This window comes from Lactuca virosa, chromosome 5 (genome assembly GCF_052849685.1).
Source record: "Lactuca virosa cultivar CGN04683 chromosome 5, Lactuca_virosa_CGN04683_v6, whole genome shotgun sequence".
Lineage (NCBI taxonomy): Eukaryota > Viridiplantae > Streptophyta > Magnoliopsida > Asterales > Asteraceae > Lactuca > Lactuca virosa.
In genome coordinates this window covers 355,150,012-355,174,717 of record NC_136430.1, presented here as the reverse complement: position 1 = coordinate 355,174,717, position 24,706 = coordinate 355,150,012, and the positions used below count along the sequence as shown (strand labels likewise).

General features: G+C 35.3%; 1 protein-coding gene and 2 long non-coding RNA genes across 13 annotated transcripts; 2 read left to right on the top strand and 1 right to left on the bottom strand.

The window, feature by feature from the left end:
* Nucleotides 1–1,676: 1,676 nt before the first annotated feature.
* Nucleotides 1,677–5,181, top strand: LOC145111936 (uncharacterized). 8 transcript variants are annotated; one of them, XR_013710377.1, is made up of 5 exons: nucleotides 1,677–2,830; nucleotides 2,911–3,148; nucleotides 3,918–4,362; nucleotides 4,644–4,747; nucleotides 4,899–5,181. It is a non-coding gene; the product is annotated as an uncharacterized LOC145111936 (long non-coding RNA). The 8 variants fall into 8 exon arrangements; XR_013710379.1 differs by lacking the exon at nucleotides 4,899–5,181 and having other exon boundaries at nucleotides 1,677–1,944; nucleotides 2,630–2,830; nucleotides 4,644–4,890; XR_013710382.1 differs by lacking the exon at nucleotides 4,899–5,181 and having other exon boundaries at nucleotides 1,677–1,944; nucleotides 2,620–2,830; nucleotides 4,644–4,890.
* A 2,739-nt stretch (nucleotides 5,182–7,920) lies between these two features.
* LOC145112196 (uncharacterized) lies at nucleotides 7,921–9,724 on the top strand. Of its 4 annotated transcripts, none has more exons than XR_013710463.1 (6): nucleotides 7,921–8,161; nucleotides 8,310–8,385; nucleotides 8,484–8,585; nucleotides 8,729–8,973; nucleotides 9,061–9,336; nucleotides 9,526–9,724. It is a non-coding gene; the product is annotated as an uncharacterized LOC145112196 (long non-coding RNA). The 4 variants fall into 4 exon arrangements; XR_013710464.1 differs by having other exon boundaries at nucleotides 8,484–8,973; nucleotides 9,061–9,132; nucleotides 9,248–9,336; XR_013710465.1 differs by having other exon boundaries at nucleotides 8,484–8,973; nucleotides 9,061–9,325.
* Nucleotides 9,725–11,394: 1,670 nt separating this feature from the next.
* On the bottom strand, nucleotides 11,395–13,340 carry LOC145113456 (protein FAR1-RELATED SEQUENCE 5-like). The gene is made up of 4 exons (XM_079049547.1): nucleotides 12,476–13,340; nucleotides 12,252–12,369; nucleotides 11,547–11,699; nucleotides 11,395–11,461 (listed from the first exon to the last, which is right to left on the bottom strand). The coding sequence occupies exons 1-4, from the start codon at nucleotides 13,338–13,340 to the stop codon at nucleotides 11,395–11,397; spliced, it is 1,203 nt and encodes a 400-aa protein (XP_078905673.1).
* Between the last annotated feature and the right edge of the window lie 11,366 nt (nucleotides 13,341–24,706).

Below are 24,706 nucleotides of genomic sequence, written 5' to 3'. Positions count from 1 at the left end.
GCCCCTTCGCACGTGCAGACCATGTGCGAGCCATGTGCTGCGCACCCTCGCCTGCAGACCCCACCACCAGAACCGACTTCGGACCCCTATAAATAAAAGGGTCCTGCGAGCCTTCTCGGGTACTTTTGGGATTTCACCATCTTTCACCCCAAAGCCCCGGTATCGATTATAAGCCCCGGAATACGCCACGAAGTGCCCGTGAAGCCCGAAAAATTTATCTTTTCGGTTTCGAAGCCCGACCCTCGCAGAGCCCGGTTTCTGAATAAAACTCCCGGTTTTATTAGAAACGATCGTTTTTAGGAAACAAATTGCTGCCCGATTTTCATTAAATCAGGTGAGTGTATAGTCACTTTCATTTTATACATAGATATGAAGTATTTACCTTATAATACATGCTATGTGTAAATATATTAATTGTTTATTTGAGGTGACTGTTGAGTTGATGTTTTATACAAGTTTTAAACTGTATAAGTATTTTTATCTACAAATATGTTGGGTAGAACATGGGTAGATAGTTGGTGTGTGATGAAATAAAGTGATGAGAGGCCTCGTTGTGATTTGTGATTCAGTCATCTAGCGGAGTTTGGATGACGACCACGGACTTTCTAGACAGTCCAGTGGGAAGCACTAGCAGGCCCGCAACCTGTAGGTGTTAATGAACTTGGGTGTTTATTCGCTGTACTCCATCCCCCTCATGGTTGCCTTTAGGACATGTATGGCTGAGGAAACCCCTTAGCAGTAGTGTCCATCCCGATCATATTCTTTAGGCTAGGTCCCTTGTGAAAAGTGTTTAGGGACGTAAAGTGAGGATAACGGGAACGGGTAATCAGGGTTATTGTTGATAGGTGAACTTAATAAGTTTATTATTACTGTGGGTTGAAAACCCTATATGCTCGCCAGGCTCCCAAGCCTGACCCACTCAGCTTTTTATGTTACAGGTAGTGGACCCCGAGCATAGTCGGAGGACGATGAGAGATTTTTGGATTATAGGCCAGTAGTTGTAAATAACTGTTGAAAGGCTTATAATGTCTTGTTTATGCTTTTGATCTGTATCGGAACATGACATCCCGAGGTTTTGATATGAAATGAAATTATATATTTCTTAAAGAAAGGTTTTGATAAATTTTTTTCATATGTTGTTTGGGGACCAATTCCGCAACATCTTTTGAAAAGATTTCTCTGATTTTATTTTAAAAAGCATAAATTAAATCGGTCTTTTCTGGCCGAAAAATTAGAGGATGTCACACCATACCCATATTCGAACCTACCCACCCATTTTACGTCAACACATATACCCCCACACCATCTCACCCCTGTATCGCCCACTTAAGTATTTGTTTTAGAGTTATTTCTGGTTTACCATCATTAATCAAATTTTAAAATATTTAAAATTTTAAAAGTAATTCATTAGAACTTCAGTTTTTTTTTTATATAAAAGATAATGAAAATTATTAACTATTAAACTTTATTTGTCTTTCTTAACTTTTGACCACATGTTTTATTTTATTTTTTTAAATGTGAAATCTTTTATTTTGTTTTTTTTGAACTTTTTAAAATAAAATATTCATTTTCCTTAAAAAAAACCTGTTGCCGCCATTCTCCATTTCGATCTTCATATTTTAAATTTTATATCTTTCAAAATTTTCCAAATTTTTAAATAAAAACATTCATTCCTACCGGTTTCCCCAAAAAAAACTCCTTGCCGCCTCTCTCGATTTCGTCTTCGTTCCTATCTCGATCCCCCCTCACACTCCGTCTTTTATTGCCCTAAAAAACGCATCTTAGGCCCTCGATTCTTTCTCCCTCCCACTCGTTTCTCCTCCATCTCCAAATTCCAAATTCTGGTCGTCGCCACCATCTAATTTGCACCGCCTCCGTCGCCGGCTTCCCCTCTATCTCCGACAATTTCTCCATTCACGCATCCGCGTCCGCCAGCTTCTGCAGGTAAGGGTTCCTTTTCCTTTTCATCTGAAAATCGAGTTCTAGATCCCTAAATGTAGTTTTTTCTTGAATTGTTTGAGGCTGAAATCGAGATCCAGATGCGTATATGTAGTTTTTTTGTCTTCTTTTTTTCCTTTGAAAATCGAGTCCCTGTTCTATGGTAATCCATTGGTCTAAGTAAAATCTTTCTTTAACTTTGACCAAAAAACATTCAAAATCCATATCAGATCACAAAGTTATTTATTCCATTCATCATGTTTTTGTTTGTTTTCTTTGAAGTCAATATTCAAGATCTGTGGGTTATCAACCATCGGTTTTAGCTCTAGCTACAATGCTTCATATTATAGATAAAGTTGACTATTTCAACTATTTTTGACTATCCGGATCAGATTGTTGATGTACTCAAAACCACCAGATATTTGGAACCTTAGAAACAAGGCTCTCTTTAAGGGCAAAAAGGGGATTTGTTATGTTGTGTTTGATCACATACGGATGCGGTAGCTTTTAATTCGTTTAGTAGCAGGTGTAGGAAATATAAAATTGAGTGGAATGCTTGGTTAATTAGCTCCTCTGTGTAGTGCTCTAACTCCTTTGTAGATAGTTTTGTGCCCAGCCAACTTCTGGCTTGGTTATTTCTATTTTCTAAAAAAAGTTAACAATATCACATTATAATTGGAGGGTGTTTTAGACAATGGGATGGAGTTGGTAGTAAAGAGACTATCAAAATCATCTAGACAAGGTTCACAAGAGTTCATAAATGAAGTCATTTTAAGGGCAAAGCTTCAACATCGAAATATCATGAGGCTTATAGGGTTTTGCCTCGATTCGGATGAAAAATTACTCATCTATGAATACGTATCCAACAAAAGCCTCGACTACTTTCTCTTCAGTAAGCCAAAACACCAAATTTGATTTATTTTTAAACTTTTTTGTATGAATTTGTTACAATCTCCAATTTTTTTAATACAGATCCAAACAAACATGGGCAGTTAGATTGGACGAAATGATATAAAATCATAGGAGGGATTACTAGAGGAGTGCTTTATTTACATAAAGATTCAAGATTAAGAATCATTCATCGTGATCTGAAGGTTAGCAAAATTTTGCTGGATTTTGATATGAACCCTAAGATTTTTGATTTTGGTCTGGCGAGGATTGTTGGAGTGGATCAAACCGAAGTAAACACCAATCGAATTGTCGGAACATAGTAAGTTTTCAACTCCCTTGTTTCTGTTGGTAATTTTAATGTTATCAAACATTAAAGGGGTTATAAAGTTGATTTCAATAAAAAAAATCAACCCTTACCCAACCTATTTAATTAAATGGGTTAAAAAATTTTGGGTTGAGTTTGGGTTAGGTCGGCTTATGGTAGCTCTAGTTACATGGTTAATATTGTGAGGGGTCAAAAACTTTAGATACGGGTTTCACTATTTAGGGTGCATTTGGTTGTAATTTTTTTTTTCAGTTTTCAATTAAAATTTTCAAATAAAAATGAAAAATTTTGAAAACACGTTTGGTTGTTCCACTTACCTATTTTGCTTCTATTTTATTGCAGACACTAAACAAACCCATTCTACCCTCCGGTCATGAAAATTTACATTTACAATCAAGTTCTATAGATATCTAGTTTCAAAAGCTGCTTGGTAAAAAAATGCAACTTTTCATTCTCTTAGTTGTTACACATGCTTAGATTTACCCTATATGCGGTTCTTTGTTACCACCTCCCAAGCAAGAAACACCATCCATAGACACATTCTCTTTTAGGTCGTAATGGTCTTCAAAGTTAATGTTCAACTCCCATTATAGTGATAAAGGTGTAACTCAGTTTTCTCTTTTAGGTCGCAATGACCTACCACTTATTATTAGATCAACGTTGCTATCAAATAAGCAACTTTATCTGATTGTATGATTTACCTTGAATTCTTGATAGATGATGGTTGTAAAGTTGTAATATTGTTTTTTGGGTTTGTTATTAGGGAGGTTGAATGGGATCTTGGGTTAGACTAAAGATGATGTGGTGTCCACAGGGTGACAACAACAGGCAAACCTTTGTTTTTCCGATCCTATTTCAAGATTCCTTTTAGTTGACAGACCATTATTGTATATATTGAATAAGTAGAGACTTTATGTGACATTTTACAAGTCGAGCATATTTGATACAAAAGTTGGAAATGCTTTGAATAACAATTTTGTGAAGCTGGGTCCGTGGTATGACAACGGGTGGGGTTATATAGCTTTTTATTTGATAATGTGTTGATATATATGATGGTTTCTTTTGGCAATTCACGTGTGCTGTTTTGACTATATGTGTGATCCCTTCAACCTTATTGTAGATTCCAACATTGAAGTTTTTGCAAGAGTCAATCTTTCATTTACACTACCACTGGCGGAGAACTATTGCAAAAAGAAGATTAGATGAAAGTAAGATATTATACTAGAGAATAAAATGAGAGTACCTTGCTTTTTCTTGCATCTAGCCAAATTAGAGGCCTAATGAAAGAAATATCAATAAAATTTCATTTCGTTGTGAAACATAACATCTTATTTTCATTTCTTATTCCTATTTTTTTTTCTTAAACCCTTATGCTTAGAAAGTACGATGCTATTGTGGATAAAACTTTACTGGTAATTAAAACTCAAAAGTAAAGTATATTGCTATTATTTGTACTTTCCCCTAACTGAGTTGTTTGATTGTTAATCAGACACCATAGTTAAAGTACCATCAACCTATAATGAAGTTGCCCATGATCCTTATGGAAGGGAAGCTAAACATATCACCAACCTATAATGAAGTTTTTTTGGATCTGTATGGAAGGGAAGCTAAACATTTTACTGAGATTTGTGTTCCAGATATTTTTTAAAAATTCATTCAAATACATTAATGGTTTTTTTTCCTTCGTAAACTACTCTATTATGTTTTTTATTTATTCAATTTTGTTTCAATGTTGTTGGTATAGGTATCAAATATAAAATCACCTCAAGAAAATTAACTTCAAAACTCAATGAAGCGCAAGGAAACTTTTATATCGAGCAATAGCTTTCTCATGAAGACAAGGAACAATACCAACAAGATGAATGCCTAGTTATGTCTAGTTTTTGGTTTATGATGTTCTTGCTTTATTTATCATATTTTAATACTTGCAATTAGTACAATTTTCATTTTTTTGGTATTTTAATTACAAATTTAATGTATGGATTTGGATTTCAATTATTAATAATATCGAATTCTGAATTTTGATATTGTTTCATTTTGTCGGTTTTGGTTACTTTCATTTATATATTCTTTTGATGTATCTACAATATAGAAAAAGTAACAATAAAAATTGAATTATTGTGGCTTTAATATAAATTTGGTCATGTTTTATAGGTTTTCAATGTCTCTAAAATTATACAATGGTTACTTTACATCATTTTTTTAACGTGTTGATAAATGGTTAACAATAGCCATAATATACAAGAATTATGAGTCTACAGTTGTTTTAAGATGATGTTTTTTCTAAAGTTTTTGTGACTAAGTTAAACAATAATAACATGAAAAACTGTTTATGTGGCAAATAAATACCATAATTGATTGTTGTTGTGACTAAATACTAGCAAATCGTCACTTACAAAATTAATTACATTTGTCCATTTAGCGAACATGGTCATGTTCACCGTAATTATATGTTTCTAAAAGATACCCAATTGTCTTAATACGATACCGAATAGTCCTTAATTTTAACAAAATGTGTGTCTTTATAATACTTATGATTGTATTTCACTTAATTGTGTGTCTTTATACGATAGACAATAGTCACAAAAATTAATTGTTTTTTGTGACTAATTATTAGCAAATCGCCATTTATGGAATTAATTACATGTGGCTATGTAGCGAACATGGTCATGCTCACCATAATTACATGTTTATAAAAGGTACACAATAGTCTTAATAAAATTTAAACTGTGTGACAATATAATAGAAAACAACCACACTAAAACAACAGGAATGTCGCAAGTTGGTGATATACAGTCACTACAGTTACTAAATAAATGTGTCTACTGACGGTTTAACGCTACAATATTAGATAAAATGATTGATTTAATGAACAAAATTACGTACACAATTGCCACACTTTTATAATACGGCCACATTTTTTCATATCATACGAACACTACATTTTAAAGTCACCATAAGACCCATACGATGGCGTCACCTTCCGTCACACTTTTAGTAAAAAAAAATGTCACTATACGCATATTGTCACACTTTTTTGGTGTGTCTGTAAGTCATTTTTGTACTAGTGAAATTTGAGGGTTTTGAGTTGTAGTTTAAGGATTGGTCGCTGATTGTTGTTTAGGTGACCAGTAGTACCAGTTTTCGGATTGTGAATGTTATACTGTTATCTGCTAGACTGTGAGGTGGGTTTTCTCACTATACTTTGTATTGTAGTATGTGTCCTTATGTGTAGGATATTGATGTACAGTAGTGATCTGTTAGACTAGTAGATCTGCTATGTTTACATGTTCTTGCTTGTTATTGTTTGATGCATATATCGACATAGTGTGGTTGAGTTGAGTTAGTATTGCTTTGTGCTATAGGCCAACAAATCCAGGAGCAATCTATTCTTAATGTGTAGGCTCGAGGGCAATCCAGTCATAAGCTGTGGGCTCGTGCGCAATCCAGTCATAAGATGTGGGTTTGGGTGGGGCAATCCAGTCTTATGTTGTGGGCCCGGTGTGCATGTATTTAATATGTGTTGTTGTGTGGGGTATTTTAGGGGAAATTACTAAGTTTTGGCTTACAGTTGTGAATTTAAATATTTTCAGGTACTTCAGATGATTGGATTGCCCCCGATCCCACAACTTATGACTGGATTGCCCTCGAGCCCATTCATTATGACTGGATTGCTCCCAGGTTTGTTGGCCTAGTAATTATCTATAATTTTTGACAAAGGCAAGAGATAGTCAAAATAAATTGAAAACCCTAGGAGGATAGCAATTTTTGATTAAGTATGTATAAACCTAGTTTTTCATATTTTTTCACTTTTTCATCAATGTGCATATTATAGAAAAAACCCTATGCTATGATACCAATGATGAGATTTCCAGGTTGAAAAACAAATAAAATATGCAGCAGAATCATAAAAATATTTTTATGGGCACATGTAACGTAGAGATCTATGCCTTTTCTCATAATAGCAACATACGCTGAAAAATATAAACTAACTAGGTATAATCGAAAATCACATGGATTGGAATGTATACCTTGTGTTATAATCGTATATAACACTTCTTGATCCTCAAGTCTTCCTTGGAAATCTAGCACCAATAGTGTGGATACCTCTAATAGCTCACACCCAAAACCCTAGAATGCTAGAAACGAAAAGGGGAGAGAAAGGTGGAGTAGAATTTTTAGATTCTTCTTATCAAGAGATTTGGCCAAAAATATGATGTCTAGGGTCTCTATTTATAGCAGGTGGATCACCAGGATAAACCCCAAATTGAATACTAAATATTCCAAATTTATCTTATTCAAATTGATTATCCTTATCAGCTATGAGAGGCTTCCAGAACCCTTCTGGAACCTAATAGAAACTGTCCAAGGTAGGAGGGTTCTACAATTAACTTCCTTACTTAACTATTAAAAAAATACAGTTCAACCCTTACGCCTTTAATTAATTATAATTAATAAAAAACTAAATTCGAATTAATTCTAAACCATTTCCAATTAATTTATTAACCAAATAATAAATCAACAAACTATTTCCTCACTCTCCTAAAGTTGTTTCTAGCTATTTCTAGTTCTTGAGGACAATCCAAAAAGAAATTTGCTTTTATATCATTTCAGTTATGACCTTAGACATCTTAATCATACAAGTTAAAGAATAAAGGGGATGATTTATTATATATATATATATATATATATATATATATATATATATATATATATATATGGAAAAGTGAATTTGAGGCTATATAGCTTACATACCCGATGCTTAAAAAGACGTCGTTGGGTTATTTGCGTAGTCCTTTGGTTATTTGCGTATCTGACTTTTGTTCCAATCTGATTCCTTAAAACATGAGAAGTGTCGAATCCTTCCTGATAACACTGAGGTTCAAGCGTTTGATTTTTTTGTTGATTCACCATTGAAGGTTCCATCGTTTGATTTTTTTCTTATTCACTATCGATTTACACCAGAGATTGCGTGATTTTGGCTTCGTGATTTTGGCTTCAGTTCTCGTATGCACTGATTTTCGATTTTTCTTGATTTCTTGATTTTATTCGATTTTCGTTGATTTCGTTTATGCACGGATTTTCGAATCCTATTTAGAATCGAGGTATGTTCTTATATCTTCTTTGATTTCTTTTTGTTTTTCTGGCTAATCAGGTCACAGGATGAGGCTTCTTTATTTCATCTTCTTCAGTTTGTTCTTGGTGTGCCTTTTGTTCTGAATGTGCCTTAGGTAAAATTAAAGTAGATTTATAGTAATTTCATTACAGTGAAATTTGTGAACGATACCAGGTTAATTCTTTGGTAATTTCTGTCTTTTATTCTTTTCAGATATAAATTTGTTGATAATGTACAGCAAGCGTTTGTTTAAATGCCTGAGTGAAGTTTTGTTCACATAAATATCAATTTTAGTAGCCAAGCGACTAGTGAAGGGTATAGATTTACAATTTTACCCATGTTGGGTTTATACAATTCCTTCTTGGATTTTGAGCTGTGTTGATTTCACTCATAGAATCCGGTATCTGGTTGGTGGTTACATACCATGTGTTGTTCACAATTTTTTTTATGTCCAACAGGTGTTCAATTATCATTTGTTATCAGACACAAAGAAACATGACTAATAAGTTCTTTTGACCCAATTGTATACTTGAAGCTACAATTAGCCCATCATTTTTTGTTTTAAAGTGCCCTCTACCCTTTGAATGGATTTATTATTTATCATGTACACCTTCATACCAAAAACCTCATAATGTTAATCTGCTTGATTATTCTCCTAGCGAATTCAAACCACAAGCCTTCCGTCCCTCATTTTTGTTATCATGTGAGCACTTGTTTTTTTCCTAACAATTTAATAAATAAATAATTAATGATTCAAATTTTAATTTATATGTTTGTAATTTGAGTGCAGGTCAGCTTTTGGTCAACACCAAAAAAGTTGCTTCACATCAAATCATAAGAGAAAAACTCTTGGCATTGAATGGTTTGTTGTTATTTATTATAGCATGCCTAAATGTTGAATGGTTTGTTGTTGTTATTTTTGGTGGAGGTTCTTATGCTTACCCTGTTACATCACCCAAATCTTGTAAATTTGATAGGTTATTGTGCAGATGTAGATCAACGCCTCCAATTTTATGTGTTTCTGACTTCGGGATCACTTGAAGATCATTTACACGGTTAGATATATGTCAGTATTCTTTAACCATTTTTTTGAAATCCATAAATGTTAGTACCTTTATCAAGTGTTTTCCTTTGGGCTTTCGCATTAGGTTGAATGGATAAAAAATGAAAATTACACTAAAGGTTTGGAATGTTGATCATATTTTCGCTTTTGTACAACCATTCCTTATTCTTTATACCAATTTATTTTATGCAGATGATTACCATTGAAAGATCTTGGGTTGCACGTAGACACCAAAGAAGCTGAAGATTGTGTTAGATGATGTAATCATCTATTAGTTAGGACACAATTTTTATAGTTTTTAGACGAAATTTATATGTTGACAGAAAGTGTATAGAAAATAGTATTGTTTTTGGTGGATTGACTTGAAATAGCAACCTACGTTTCTTATTTATTCGAAAATAGCAATGTACTTATCATATTTTCGTTTTTAGCCCACAATAGCGCCATAATTTCGTTTTTAACCCACAATAGCATCATAATTTTGTTTTTCACCCACAATAGCATCCACAATAGCATCATAATTTTGTTTTTCACCCACAATAGCATCATATATTCGTTTTTCACCCACAATAACATCATAATTTTGTTTTTCACCCACAATAGCATCATATTTTCGTTTTTCACCCACAATAACATCATAATTTCGTTTTGACACGTATTTTCAGTTTTGACCCATTATGGTCGCATACTTTTAGTTTTACCCATAAAATACCCTCATACTTTCGTTTTTTCACAAAATACCAACGTACTTCCGTTTTTTTCACAAAATACCCTCATAAATTCGTTTTTTCACAAAATACCATCGTACTTCTGTTTTTTTCACAAAATACCCTCATACTTTCGTTTTTTCACAAAATACCATCGTACTTCTGTTTTTTTCACAAAATACCCTCATACTTTCGTTTTTTCACAAAATACCATCGTACTTTTGTTTTTTTTTTTCACAAAATACCATCGTACTTCCGTTTTTTTTCACAAAATACCCTCATACTTTCATTTTTTCACAAAATACCATCGTACTTCTGTTTTTTTTCACAAAATACCATCATACTTTCGTTTTTTCACAAAATATCATCGTATTTCCGTTTTTTCACAAAATACCCTCATACTTTCATTTTTTCACAAAATACCATCGTACTTCCGTTTTTTTCACAAAATACCCTCATAATTTCGTTTTTTCACAAAATACCATCGTACTTCCGTTTTTTTCACAAAATACCCTCATACTTTCGTTTTTTCACAAAATACCGCCGTACTTCTGTTTTTTTTCACAAAATACCCTCATACTTTCGTTTTTTCACAAAATACCATCGTACTTCCGTTTTTTTTCACAAAATACCCTCATACTTTTGTTTTTTCACAAAATACCATCGTACTTCTGTTTTTTCACAAAATACCCTCATACTTTCGTTTTTTCACAAAATACCATCGTACTTCCGTTTTTTTCACAAAATACCCTCATACTTTTGTTTTTTCAGAAAATACCGACGTACTTCTGTTTTTTTCACAAAATACCCTCATACTTTCGTTTTTTCACAAAATGCCATCGTACTTCCGTTTTTTTTCACAAAATACCCTCATACTTTCGTTTTTTCACAAAATACCATCGTACTTCCGTTTTTTTCATAAAATACCCTCATACTTTCGTTTTTTCACAAAATACCGTCGTACTTCTGTTTTTTTCAAAAAATACCCTCATACTTTCGTTTTTTCACAAAATCCCATCGTACTTCCGATTTTTTCACAAAATACCCTCATACTTTAGTTTTTTCACAAAATACCATCGTACTTCCGTTTTTTCACAAAATACCCTCATACTTTAGTTTTTTCACAAAATACCATCGTACTTTCTTTTTTTTCACAAAATACCCTCATACTTTCGTTTGAAACACATAGTGGAAACCAAATTTCAATTATAATCACACAAATCATAAACAATCAACAAATTTCATTCGAAAACATTAAAATTGTTAAGCATCAATAACTTCTAGATTATTCATACACCGTTTGTGTCTAAACATGAAAAAGGTGTAGCTAACCAAAAAAAATGTCAAGAAGCATCTAGTTTTTCTTTTGCTCATAGAAATAACACATCTCATCATTATGTCTCTTGCAACGATTCATCCGTCTGATACATGAAAATAAAAATAAAAAAGTGTTAATATAATTATTAGAGTTCTCAATCAATAAAATTAAGTTATTAATATAATTACCTTTCTTTTTGAACAACTAGTAGCATAATGACCCAATCCTTGACAGTAAGAGCATGTTCGTTTTTTGGGGGCTTCCAAAGAAGACTTGATTCTACTTGCAAGTTTAGGACGCCCTTTTGTAGTAGTTTAACCAAGAGGATCACGGACAGATAACTGTGGCATCATATATTCTTGTGAAACTCACATACAAAAACTTTGAGATGCATTCTCCAAAGCACATATTTCTTTCGGTTTGCTTGATCATCTAAAAGATTTATCAATATCGTATTGAGCTTTTGTATCTCCGAAGGGGAGTCCCTTGATTATTCAATTAGTTTAGTAAAATTTGAACGAACACAAAATAATGTGTTGGCACTAACTCCATTTTCATTATTAATTTCTCCAAGTCCGATACTAACACTACCTAGTTTGTACCTAGCATCAAGGGTCCATCGCGGTAAAATATAGTGACTCGACAGTTCTTGAACATTCTTCTTCTTCATCACGTATAAGCTATGCTTGCATAAAATCCCATGTGTCTCATACATAGAAAAAGAACATGTGACGCTGACTTGATTTAAAGAACAAAAGGTAACAATACGCCAATATTTTTTATCAACGTCCAATTGCCCAACTCTATATGTGCTTTCTTATGTAGTTTTTGTTAGAGTATCGTGAGTCAAATTGGTAATAGCTTTGGTCTATTCTTTTTTGAAAGTATCAAACATCTTTCTAGTATAACGTTGACCTGCTTTTGCTTCGATTGGATGCACCGAAGAAAGAACCGGCCTCGAGTTCATAGTCTTGAAGTCTTCATCTTCTTCGGCAGCCGTTCGTGACTCAACTGCTTTGTCGTATTGTACAACGAATTCACTCAACATGGTCCTCGAGTTGACAAATCCATCAAAAAAATGAATTGATACTCTCACTTCGTCCGGTTGTGGTCATACCAGCAAAGAAAATATCCCTCAAGAAGGGTTTAGCCCAATGTATACGTTGGTTATACATGTCACTAATCCAACAATTGCTTTCCAGTTCATACTTAATACGCATATCTTCCCATGTTGCTTCAAATTGTTCAATGGTGTCACTATTTACCCATTTTCTATGCGTTTCTTGAAAATCACTGTAACGGGAAACATATGATCGAAGGTGATCAGTTTCATGCTTCCTGATATTCCATGAACAAAAGCGATGTCGAGTATTTGGAAACACTTTTTTTATTGCGTTGCCCATAGCTTTGTCTTGATCGATAATAATTGCCTTCGGATACTTGCCAAACATACATTTGAGGAAATGTTCAAATAACCATTCAAATGTCTCTTCCTTTTCGTTTTCAAGCAATGCTCCACCAAAAAGTATAGACTGCCCATGATGATTCACCCCAGTAAAGGGAGCAAAGGGCATCTTGAATTTGTTAGTCATATAAGTGACATCAAACACAACAACATCTCTGAATTTTGTATAGGCATCTCTTGATCTACCATCAGCCCAAAAGATATTTTTAGGATACCCATCATCAGAAAAATCCACGACAAAATACTGGTCACTGTCAACTAATGTTTTATCTTGAAAATGTTTTATAAGTCCATATAACTCCTTTCCTCTATGTTGTTTTCGATGCTCAGAAAAGACATCAACACATTGCTTTGAAGTAACATCAGCTACATTTGAGGTTTTCATTGTATTAACTGCCTTTTTAATCTGAGAAGGTTTCAACCCTGCTTGACCAAATTGCACCATAAGAGATTTACCTTCTATTGAACGGTGGAAATTACAATGAGATCGATGCTTGATCACCTTCGTTGGTGTCATGGTTAATTCGTGATTGTGTGTGTCATTAAATAAGTCCACCAACCATTTTCCATCCTCATGTCTTGTAATTCGAAGCTTTGCTTGACATCCATTTCTAACATCTCTACGACATTTTTTTCTCATTTCCACTTGAATCATTGTTGTCTACCCGTTTGAAACCTTCTTTGCAGCATACATAATACTTCCGATAAGGCTCAATTGTTCTTGTGCTTTTAACAGTGTCATCTTTACGTATACCAAAACCATGTAAAAAGGAATAATCGTTATAAAATGTATATGCTTCGTCAGGCATATCGAAAACCTTTCCCAGTATCTTTTCAACATTATCTTCATCTTCGTCAAATTCAATGTTCACATCGAAATCTTGATGTTCTTTAGATTCATATGTTTCTTCCACGAAATCATTTGTGTCAACATTTTTATTTATATACGGTTCTATAGCCTGATCAGTTGCTTCGGTTTCAAACATCATGGCCTTCTCCATTCTTTCTTGCTGCTAATCATATAAATAAAACAATATGTTATTCATCACACATAACCAATTTTATGTTTTTTTAAGTTAATAGATGGATCCAAATAATTTGTGGATACATGTGCATATAATGTATCAATGATAAGTTAAAAAAAGGTTTGTATGTTTAATTCATAGGACCTTCTAATTGTTTAAAAAATAATAATAAAGTTGTCATCAAATGTAATATTACACAGAAACTGCCATCGACTTCTCCTTGTTTTTTTTCCATTGATTTAATTCATTAGTAGGAATAGGAATAGTACAGATACATTTAAATGGTCAAATAAAATTAAAAAAAAATGCTAAAAGCAAGCAGCTAGCACTAACAAAAGCACAATGTAACAAGAGAAATTTACAGACAAACAAGACTTGAACAATACAGAAACTATGAAAACAGAAACAGAATGGTGGCAACTACTATGAATTTTTCCATAATACTAGAATAGTCAAGCCTACGATTCTTCACTTTTAGGTATAAAACCATTATTTTTTTATTTCTTTTGTCATAATGGAGATGGGTATTTAATTGATTATTTATATGATTTGAAGCTAAGGAATCTGGTGTATTCTAACTCAAAACATGATGTATATCTCATGTCTAACTACTCAATTATGCATTAGTCATCATTATCTTACAATCTAACTGAGATTCTTTGATGGACTGTGCATAAACCTTAAAACTTTGTTGACTGGAAATCAATATCTTAATCGATATGTGAATTTACCTTCTTTGTTTTTTCTGTGAACTCTGATTGCTTTGAATTCCAATTTATTTAAATTCTTTTTTTGTGATCGTATGACAAAACGTTTTTGTTTCACAACCAGGCTATCATTGAACGAAATCGATCATGGAACAGGATGCAGCTAGCACAACAATGTTTGAACGAAACCAGTTAATTGAATTGAAACTTATTTTTATGCGAATTGCGATTTCTGTGAAATCGTGTTTTGGTTTAGTCGAAATTGCGATTCTATGAAATCGTTTTTTGTTATTGTCGATTGTTTTCACAACGATTATTATGTAATCATTCGAAAAAAAGGAGAATCGATTTCTATTTTATCAGGAATAAGGAAACGTAGATATCTTTGTTAGGAAATTGTTTTTTTTTTCAGAAAATTACCTCTAATCAAAACTACATAGTTTTAATAAGTGGGTATGTAATGTTATATACCCTTGAGGGTATATCCACTTTTCCCATATATATATATATATATATATATATATATATATATATATATATATATATATATATATATAGAGAGAGAGAGAGAGAGAGAGAGAGAGAAAGGTGGGGTGGGGGGAATTATTTAAATTTTCTCATGGAAAACTCGCCAAAAAGACAGAAGATTTTTGTAACTCAGAGGTTGGTTGATAATGATCTAATCGGGTCCGTTCAAACGTTTTTGTCTGACTGAGTCCGGATAGCTTGTTTGATCTATGTAAAAGAACGGTCCGACACGGTCAGCAAGGTCTGACTCGATCATGAAAAAATGAAGATGACTTCGTCCACATACCTTCTTTTTTCTAGTTTACCATTCTCTTTCACCTAGCGACATTGTCTTCTTCCTTTTAGTATGCATGCATCTCAACTCTTGAGCACAACCCATCCTTTGACGTCGTCCTCTCCACCCTCGTCCTTCTTACTTTTATATCTAAAGGAGATGTATTATATATATATATATATATATATATATATATATATATATATATATATGATGAAGTTTGATATGTTTTGCTAGGTTTTCAGTTTTTTTCTGTGTAATCTACTTGAGTATAAGTTTATGAGCACAAAATAATATATACGCTGAGTTTTTGTAAATAGCTAGCCTTATTTTGATAACCAATCGACACGAATTTTACAAAAGTTTCATTTGAATCTTTATGTTTTCTGTTTCTGAGTAATTAGCAACATAGAATTAATGAATCCATTGGTCATTAAGGATTATATTGTTGCAGTTTTATAAGAAAATGTTTGGGAGATGTGATTCATGGATTTGAACCGGAATTGGTGCTTTTTGGTTCAATTATGAAACTAATTTCTTGCTATTTCTCCAAAAATGTTGTAAATGGAATGTTAGGTGTGCAACTATGTTTTTTATATCCTTACATGTATCATAAATTTATATGCTTGGTTGATGCCAACTGGTTCAATCTTTAATTTTCTTGTTGATTTAATCATTTATCTAAATTTGTATGCTTGGCTGATTGAGTTCTTCATGATTATTTTTTTTGAATGGGTGGTTGCTTTTGATGGGTTTCTTGATAGTTGGTTTTTTCTTCCGACATGCGTATTAATTGTGTTGGTGATTTTAGTGTCACCATATCATTTTATGTAACTGGAACTAACATGTGAGCTAAGAGGCTTCATAATTTGTACTCTAATATATGTACGGGTTTGTACGGAGTGCATGCATGTATAAGATCGAATTAGAAGCCCGTTCTACGACAAGTCGGGGGTCCGGGGGCAGTGCCCCTGGGTTCGGGTTTTCCAAAGGGGCGACGTCCCTTTGGCGCGGTCTAGGGGCAGCGCCCCTACTGGGGTCCAAGGGGCAGAGCCCCTGGCAACGCCCCAAAAACTATTCAAAAAATACATATGGGAACATAGTGGGAAAAATGAATTCTTGAGTGTGATTATGGTAAAACTGACGAAATTCGTCAGTTTTGGAAACCCTAAATCCTCATTAAATTTCGGATTTCCTGACTTGCTTCTAAAGTAACCCATGATGGCCAACCCTAATGAATCCCTAATATTGTTTATTATATATAGACGACTCTTCACTTTGAGAAGGACACACGAAATTATTAAGATCTCTTTTTCATCAAACAAACACAAAATCCTTCTGGTAATTTGGCTTACGACTTCTGTGCCTAAAATCGTAAGTGTCCTCTTGGATTATCCTAGGCTGAATTTCTTGTAACCCAGACATAGGGTAGAAATATCAGTTCGGAAAGTGTTCTCACAATCCAAGTGGTATCTAGATCTCCACTACAAACTCTACTTTTCCAACAAATTTTTTGTTGAAATGTTTGAAGGCTTATGTAACTATTGATTTTTACCTGATTAATCATCCCACTTTTGTATGCATTTTTAAAGTTTTGTTGTCATGTGTTAATGAGTATGCCAAAGAATCGTTATAAATGTTTAGTCAAATCTTCATATGTTGACGTTTGTTGGCTAAATTGTTGTAATTAGGTAGATTTTTGAAAGTACATTGCTGTAATAACTTCTGACTCAGTAATATTTGACTCAATCAACAACTATTAAACAACATCTCACTTATTTTGTGATTTGGTTTATGTAGAAGACGAGAAATGCTATCATATCCGAAATTTTTGGATCTCTCCTACGAAGAAGAGGAACGAAGTTCAACTTAATCTTTTCAGTTGGGTTAAAACTTGGGCAATCATGTTTAGTTTAGATTTGCATGTTTGGTGTTGCTCCTCTGTGGTATATTGCTCTTTTTGAATTGCATTTTAGTTTGTTGCTAGTTTTTTTTTAATATAATCATTTTTTATGTTAAAAAATAATTAAACTTGATTTTAAAGATATTATATGTTGTCCCTTAATGAACATTGACCGACCAAAAATTGATAGAAACCATCTTCGACTTTCGACCGTTGATGAAGAAGAAAACTTCAATGAAGATTCACACTATTCCAGTGAAGTATGCGTTTAACCTATTTTCTTCTTTATCATGTTGCACGCCCTATATTGCTTACTTGATTTTTTTGGTGAATTTGCTTAAGTTATATACCCTATATTGCTTACCTATTGTTTTGTAGTGAAATTTTTATTTTATTTTTGCGATTATTAACTATTAATGTATTATATGTGTTTTTAATTTTTGTAAACACTAATTTGATGACTAAGTCCACTATTTAATCGACAAGTTGATTTCAATGGACACAAGTTAATTAACAAAAGTAAATTAGTTACTAACTAGTAAGTTAGTACCTCCACTTCACGGGGGGCGAACTTGTGTAACTAAGAAAGTTTAGGGAGAAAAATTATAATTATACGAAAGCCATGTGGCCAAAGTGTAAAACATAAAAGTGTAGGGACGAAACAGGGAAATATACGAAAGTTCATGGACGAAACCTAAAAGTATATAAAACTGTTGTGGTGAAAATTTGAAACTCAAAACCTCTAGAGACCAAAACAGGAAATATAAAAAACCGTAATGGCCAATGTTTGAAACCCACAATTTAAAGGACAAAATCTGCCAAAATCTCAACTATCAAGGAAAAATTGTCAATATTTTAAACACAAGTGGAATAAATTATATGGAAGCAAACTATATTGTTCATCCTTCAACTGTAACTAGATATACTATATAACTACAGGAAGAACCCATGCTTCACATGAGTTAGGAGTTTTTTTTTACGGTCTTTGTAGTTTTGTAGTAAGTTATGTTTGTAATTCATAGTTCTTTGTATTTTAATGGAAGCAAATACGAAAGTAATGAATATGAAAACAAAAGATGCTGAGTTTCCTTAGTACGACAAATATGAAAACATAAGACGTAGATATCGTAACCGATTTGATGTGGTCAGTCGTCGTTCACAATAATCTACTCTATTTCTTCGTAAATTTTGATTAACTTTTCAACCAGTTGTATGGATTGCTCCAATTATTTGATGATGGAGGATGTATTCGGTGTGATTTTTGTTGTTCTAGAACCATGTTGTAACTTCGGTGTGATTTTTATTGTTCTAGAACCATGTTGTAACTTCTGTTTAAGCAACACATATAAACATACAAAAGACGAAAGACAAAAGACAAAAGAAATAGAGGTTAGTTAAACTAAACCCAAGGGTTTTTCAACTTTGAATGAGTGCTATCATATAAATAAATAAATATATGACATACATACCCTCCAATAATTTATACATATCTTGAAGTGAGCAGTGCCAGGGAAAAATCATTGAAATGCACTCATGTAGTGCACTATAAACAACATATCTTATGTGGTGTAGGATCGACTGTCTTGGAGAATAATATATATTTCATATAAACTAACAAATGAAAGACATATAACGGCTAGGGTTTCGTATTATTATTAAAGAGAAGTACAAATACAATGAAAGGGAAAGACATAATATATAGACAAGCTCATTAGGGTTTCCTAGCGAAAAGGCCCAATCATAAAACTCAATACAAAACAAAGCCCAAAATCTTATTAGGCTAACATCCCCCCTCAAACTCACAATGCAACAACAATAAGCATTGAGAGTTTGTCAGACAGAAAATGCAATCGAGGAGCAGTCAACGGCTTCGTAAGAATATCAAGCAATCTGCAAAGAGGAAGGAACATAAGGAAGGGAGATAGTGTCCTTCTGGAGATGATGACGTGTGAAATGACAGTCAATCTCAATGTGCTTTGTGCGCTCATGAAACACTAAATTCTTGGCAATCATTATCGCACTGTCGTTATCACAATACAAAGGAGTAGGCTGAGAGATGTGAACGCCCATATCTGCAAGAAGCCATCTCAACCAAACAATCTCACAAGTGGCGATAGCCATGGCTCGATACTCAGATTCTGTAGAAGATCGAGAAACAACATCTTGTTTCTTGCTTTTCCATGATATCAATGAATCTCCAAGAAAAACACAATACGTACCCAGTAGTGGACTTACGATCATAAATATCACTATCCCAATTTGCATCACTATAGGCACGCAACTCAAGAGAGGATGAAGATGGAAACATAAGAGTGCGGAACTGAGTACCACGTAAATATCTCAAAATACGAAGAACAGCTCCCCAATGAATAATAGTAGGAGCAGTGACAAACTGGCTAACCACATGAACTGCATGAGCAATATCCGGTCTAGTGACAGTCAGGTAAACCAAACTCCCAACAATGGTACGATAAAGGCTTGGATCTGATAATCGGACACCATCAGTTGGAGAGTACTTTGCATTACTCTCTATAGGCGTATCAACTGTTCGATTATCCGTGAGTCGTGTACGTTCAAACAAATCTGAAATATACTTCGTTTGAGATAAAAGATAACCCTTTGGAGATTGAGCAACTTCAATCCCCAAGAAATAACGAAGCAATCCCAAGTCTTTCATAGCAAAACGGTGAGCCAAATCACGCTTTAAAGACTCTAAACCATCATGATCATCACCAGTAATAATCATGTCATCGACATATAAGGAAAGAATAATCCTGTAGCACTCGGTTCCTGGTATGTAATTTATTTTGTTGTATTTTGCATTTTGGCCTTGGACTCGGCGAGTTGAGGTCCAACTCGTCGAGTCGGAGCGTATTGGACACAGAAGTTTAATGACCTACTCGACGAGTCCGCGTCCGGACTCAGCGAGTAGGCGTTGTCCGGATAAAAACCCTAGATGAGGGTTTGCACCCTATTTAAACCACTTATTCAGCCTCCTTTTCGTCCCCAATGCTTCCAGAACTCCCCATAAGCAAACCCTAGCCGTTTTTGAGAAGAACTAAAGCATTTTTGGTGGATCTTGCTAGTTGGGACCATAAGGAGGAAGGGAAAAGCTTGAGGAAACAAGTGAAGACCAGGGGAAACCGAGTTTGTGCATCTTCCAGGGTTCATTGGAGGTATAAAGCTGTAACCTTGCTCTTTCATTTGATAGATCCCTTTTTGGGGAGATTTAGGGCTTTTATAAGCCATTTTTGGTAACCAACCATGATTGCAAGCATGGTTGGGGGTTGAGGCTTCGGAATCAAGTCTTTAAGGGAGTCACAAGGCAGTTAGGGGTTGCTTTTGCACCCATCTAAGGTCCCATGCATCATAAGAGCTTATTTTATGTCCTTTTGAGCTCAAAGTCCCATGCATGCACGTAAAGTTTGTAACTTTACGTGCTAGATCGATTGAAGGAGCTTAGATCTATCATTTGGTCAAGTGTTGTACATCAGAAATCGAGGATTTAGGGAGTGGACGTTATCGACTTGGCGAGTCCGTTCTTGGGACTCGACGAGTCCAAGGCTTTGAGTCTCATATCTGTTGAGGGTCAAAGAACTCAGTTGGGTGTTAGAAGGGTTGTAGCAGGACATAAAGAGTGACCCAACGCATTGGACTTAGTTTTTAGACCTGGAGTTCATGGGACTCGACGAGTGCTAGAACAGACTCGGCGAGTCCAAGGCAATCTCCTTATGTTTGAAGATGAACTCGACGAGTTGTTCATACAACTCGGCGAGTCAAGGTCAGGACTTGTTCATCAGTTGAAGGTGAACTCGATGAGTTGTTCATACCACTCGGCGACTCGGATGAAGGTTCATTGATGTTCGTAAAGAAGGGGAACCCGTCGAGTCGTTGCCAAACTCGACGAGTCAAGTCGTGGATAAGGACGAGTAAAGGGAAAGGACTCGACGAGTTGACGGCCCAACTCGGCGAGTCGGGTCAACTGGAAGTTGACTTTGACTTGGACTTGGTTGGGGGTAAAATAGTCATTTTACCCTAAGAGTAGATATCAGATTCTGACTGAGTGTTTTGTGGGGATTGTAGCCGGAGGATTTCCGGAGCAGCAGCAGACAGAGGTTTCCCGCACAGATTATCAGCAGCTACTCGTACGAGGTGAGTTACCTTCCAGTAGGGGTGGGTCTAAGGCCACAATGCCGGCCCACCAAAGAGGGGTATTTAGAAGATGATTGTCTTTGTGATAATTATCTTGGTCTGGTTACGTGCTTTGGTCATGAGTTTTATCTGTATGATATATTACGTGTATATAGGGATTAGTTTCCCTGACAGCGGTCCTTAGGACCGAAGGGTAGGTCAGTACCCGGATATGCCTGACTGTATGTTTATAACTTGTTGTTGTATGCTAGTGGTAGGGGGTGGAATAGTCCCCAGTTACCGGTTGTAAGATACCGATGACAGTTACCGGTTGAAAGATACCGATGATGGTTACCGGTTGAAAGATACCGATGATGATTACCGGTTGAAAGATACCGATGATGGTTACCGGTTGAAAGATACCGATGATGATTACCGGTTGAAAGATACCGACGATGATTACCGGTTGAAAGATACCGATGATATTGTATGGTATGTGGTATGATGGGGGAACTCACTAAGCTTTGTGCTTAAGGTTTCGGTTTTGGTTTCAGGTACCTCTTCGTCTAAGGGGAAGGAGCCGGTGGCGTAGCATCGCATCACACACACACACACATGATTCCGCATCGGACTTTCTTGGATTGTACTCTGATTTTCCTTATTTTTGATGTCATGGTTTGGGACACAACATTATGATTTTGTAAGGTGTTGCTTTATTGACAGTGTTATGGTAAAATGTTTTAAAAATTATTAATTTAAAAATGAAATTTTCGGGCTTGAATTTTGGGATGTTACAAATCTGACCTGCATTCGTACATCGAATAAATAGAGTCGAGTCATGGTTACTTGGTTGAAAACCAAGAGAAGTAATCACCGTAGAAAATTTCTCAAACCAAGCAAGAGGGGCTTGTTTGAGGCCATATAGAGCCTTCCGAAGTCGACAAACTTCACTTGGTTGGTGAGCAATACCAGGGGGAGGAGACACGTATACTTCCTCATGAAGATCACCATTCAAGAAAGCATTCTTGACATCCATCTGATAAATCTTCCATTGGATAATGGAAGAAATTGCAATCAAAGTGCGAACAGTCGTCATTTTTGCAACAGGAGCAAACGTCTCCTCATAATCCATACCATACTTTTGCATGTACCCTTTCGCAACAAGTCTAGCTTTATAACGCTCAACGGATCCATCAGACTTTGTTTTGATTTTATAAACCCAACGACAACCAATCGTGTGTTTTCCGTGTGGAAGCGGAACCAGATCCCATGTATGAGTCTGATAAAGAGCTGCAAGTTCCTCAGCCATAGCGGTCTGCCAAAGGGGATCAGAAACGGCCTATTTGTAGGATGTTGGCTCAGAGAGACGATGCACATTAGCAATAAAAGAGGCAAAAGCCGGTGAGTAAGAGGAATAGACAAAGTCAGGAAGCTTTGTGGACTTCTTATTATGATAAGGCCTCGATAGAGGGGGGTCTTGATGATTTGCAGGCAGAGGATCAACGATAGGTGCTGGATCAGCCGCATGTGGTGGATCAACAGTAAGTGGTGGATCAGTGACATGTGGTGGATCATCAATGTCAATGCTAAACGGATCAATAGTACGAAGCTCCTCTCGGGTTGCATCATGTGACTGAACAGGAATGCTATAGAATGGAATATGCTCCAAAAAAGTGACATTGCAAGATACATACAGTTTCTGATTTGAAGGATCATAACACCGATAACCTTTCTGATCAATACCATATCCCAGAAAAACACAAAGAGCTGATTTTGAAGACAACTTATCTCTCTCTACATGAGGCTTCAAGACAAAACATGTACACCCAAACACTCATAATGAAGAATAATATGGGAGTTATCCAAACAACATTTCATAGGGAGACTTCCCCGAAGTGTACGCAGTAGGAATGCGATTAATAACATAAGTGGCGGTATGAACAGCTTCTCCCCAAAACATATTGGGAACTTGAGCAGAGAGTAGTAAGGATCTGGCAGTTTCTAGGAGATGTCGATGTTTTCTTTCTACAACACCATTCTGTTGAGGAGTGTCTGTACAAGATGATTGATGTATAGTGCCATCAGATGCCAATAATTGTTTAAAATCATTGGAGGTAAATTCTCCTCCCAGATCACACCGAAAACATTTTATGACAGCAGAGTGTTGAGTCTTGACAAGAGCTCTGAATTCACTATATATGGTGAAAAAGTCTGACCTGCGCTTCATAAAATAAACCCACGTATAACGAGTGTAATCATCAATGATTGAAACATAATAGTTAGCTCCTGATTTGGAGGTGATCGGAGAGGGACCCCAGACATCAGAATGCACAATATCAAAGGGAGCAACAGAACGAGTGACACTTTTATTAAACGGTAAAGCAGAAAAATTTCCCAGTTTACAACCACAACAATCAGAAATATCATCAAATTTCAAAGAGCCTAACACACTAGTGGAAACCAAAAACTATAAACGAGACGCTGACACATGTCCCAAACGAGAATGCCAAAGATAAAAAAGAGATGATGAAGGGTTTAAATGAAAAGACGACAAATCGACACTAGATGCAGCAACATCAGCAACATGTAGCTGCTCCAAGACATAAAGCTCCCCAAGTCTACGGCCTATCCCAATCACCCTCCGAGACCGAATGTCCTGTACACAGCAGAATAAATCAAAAAAGAAGACCCAACAACCAAATTTACACAACTGACTGACCGATGCAAGATTCAAAGCAACTGTAGGAATGTAATACACATTTGTTAAAGATATATAAGGAGTGACAATAGAACCAACACCCTCTACTGACATGGGTGTAGCACTAGCAGACATAACAGAGACAGGTATACGAGAAGATAATGAAGCAAAAGATGAAAAATATGGTGACATGTGATGAGATGCAACAGAATCCAATATCCACAAGGATGAAGGAATACCTGACGTGTTGGATGAAGACAGACCTGAATGAGACATGGAAGCTGACATGTCAATTGGATTGGTAGCTAAGAACCGTCTGAACTGCTTAAAAATCTGTGGATCCAAGGATGATGGTGGTGTGAAATCTGTTTCATTCTCAACTGAAGGTGTACAGCGTACTGTGGTGGCCTAAAAGATGAAAATGAGGGACGTGACTGTCCAGAAGACTTGTTCTGCTGTGAAGACTGAGACTGTGCTGCTGATCTTATTTGTTGTTGCTTCTGATTTCCCTTGCTTGTCAGCAAAGGACAATTTGCCTTCCAATGGTTCTTCTTCTTATAGAAAGCACACTCATCAAATGCAACTCTGGGACGATTTTGGTTTGAAGATTGAGGTCA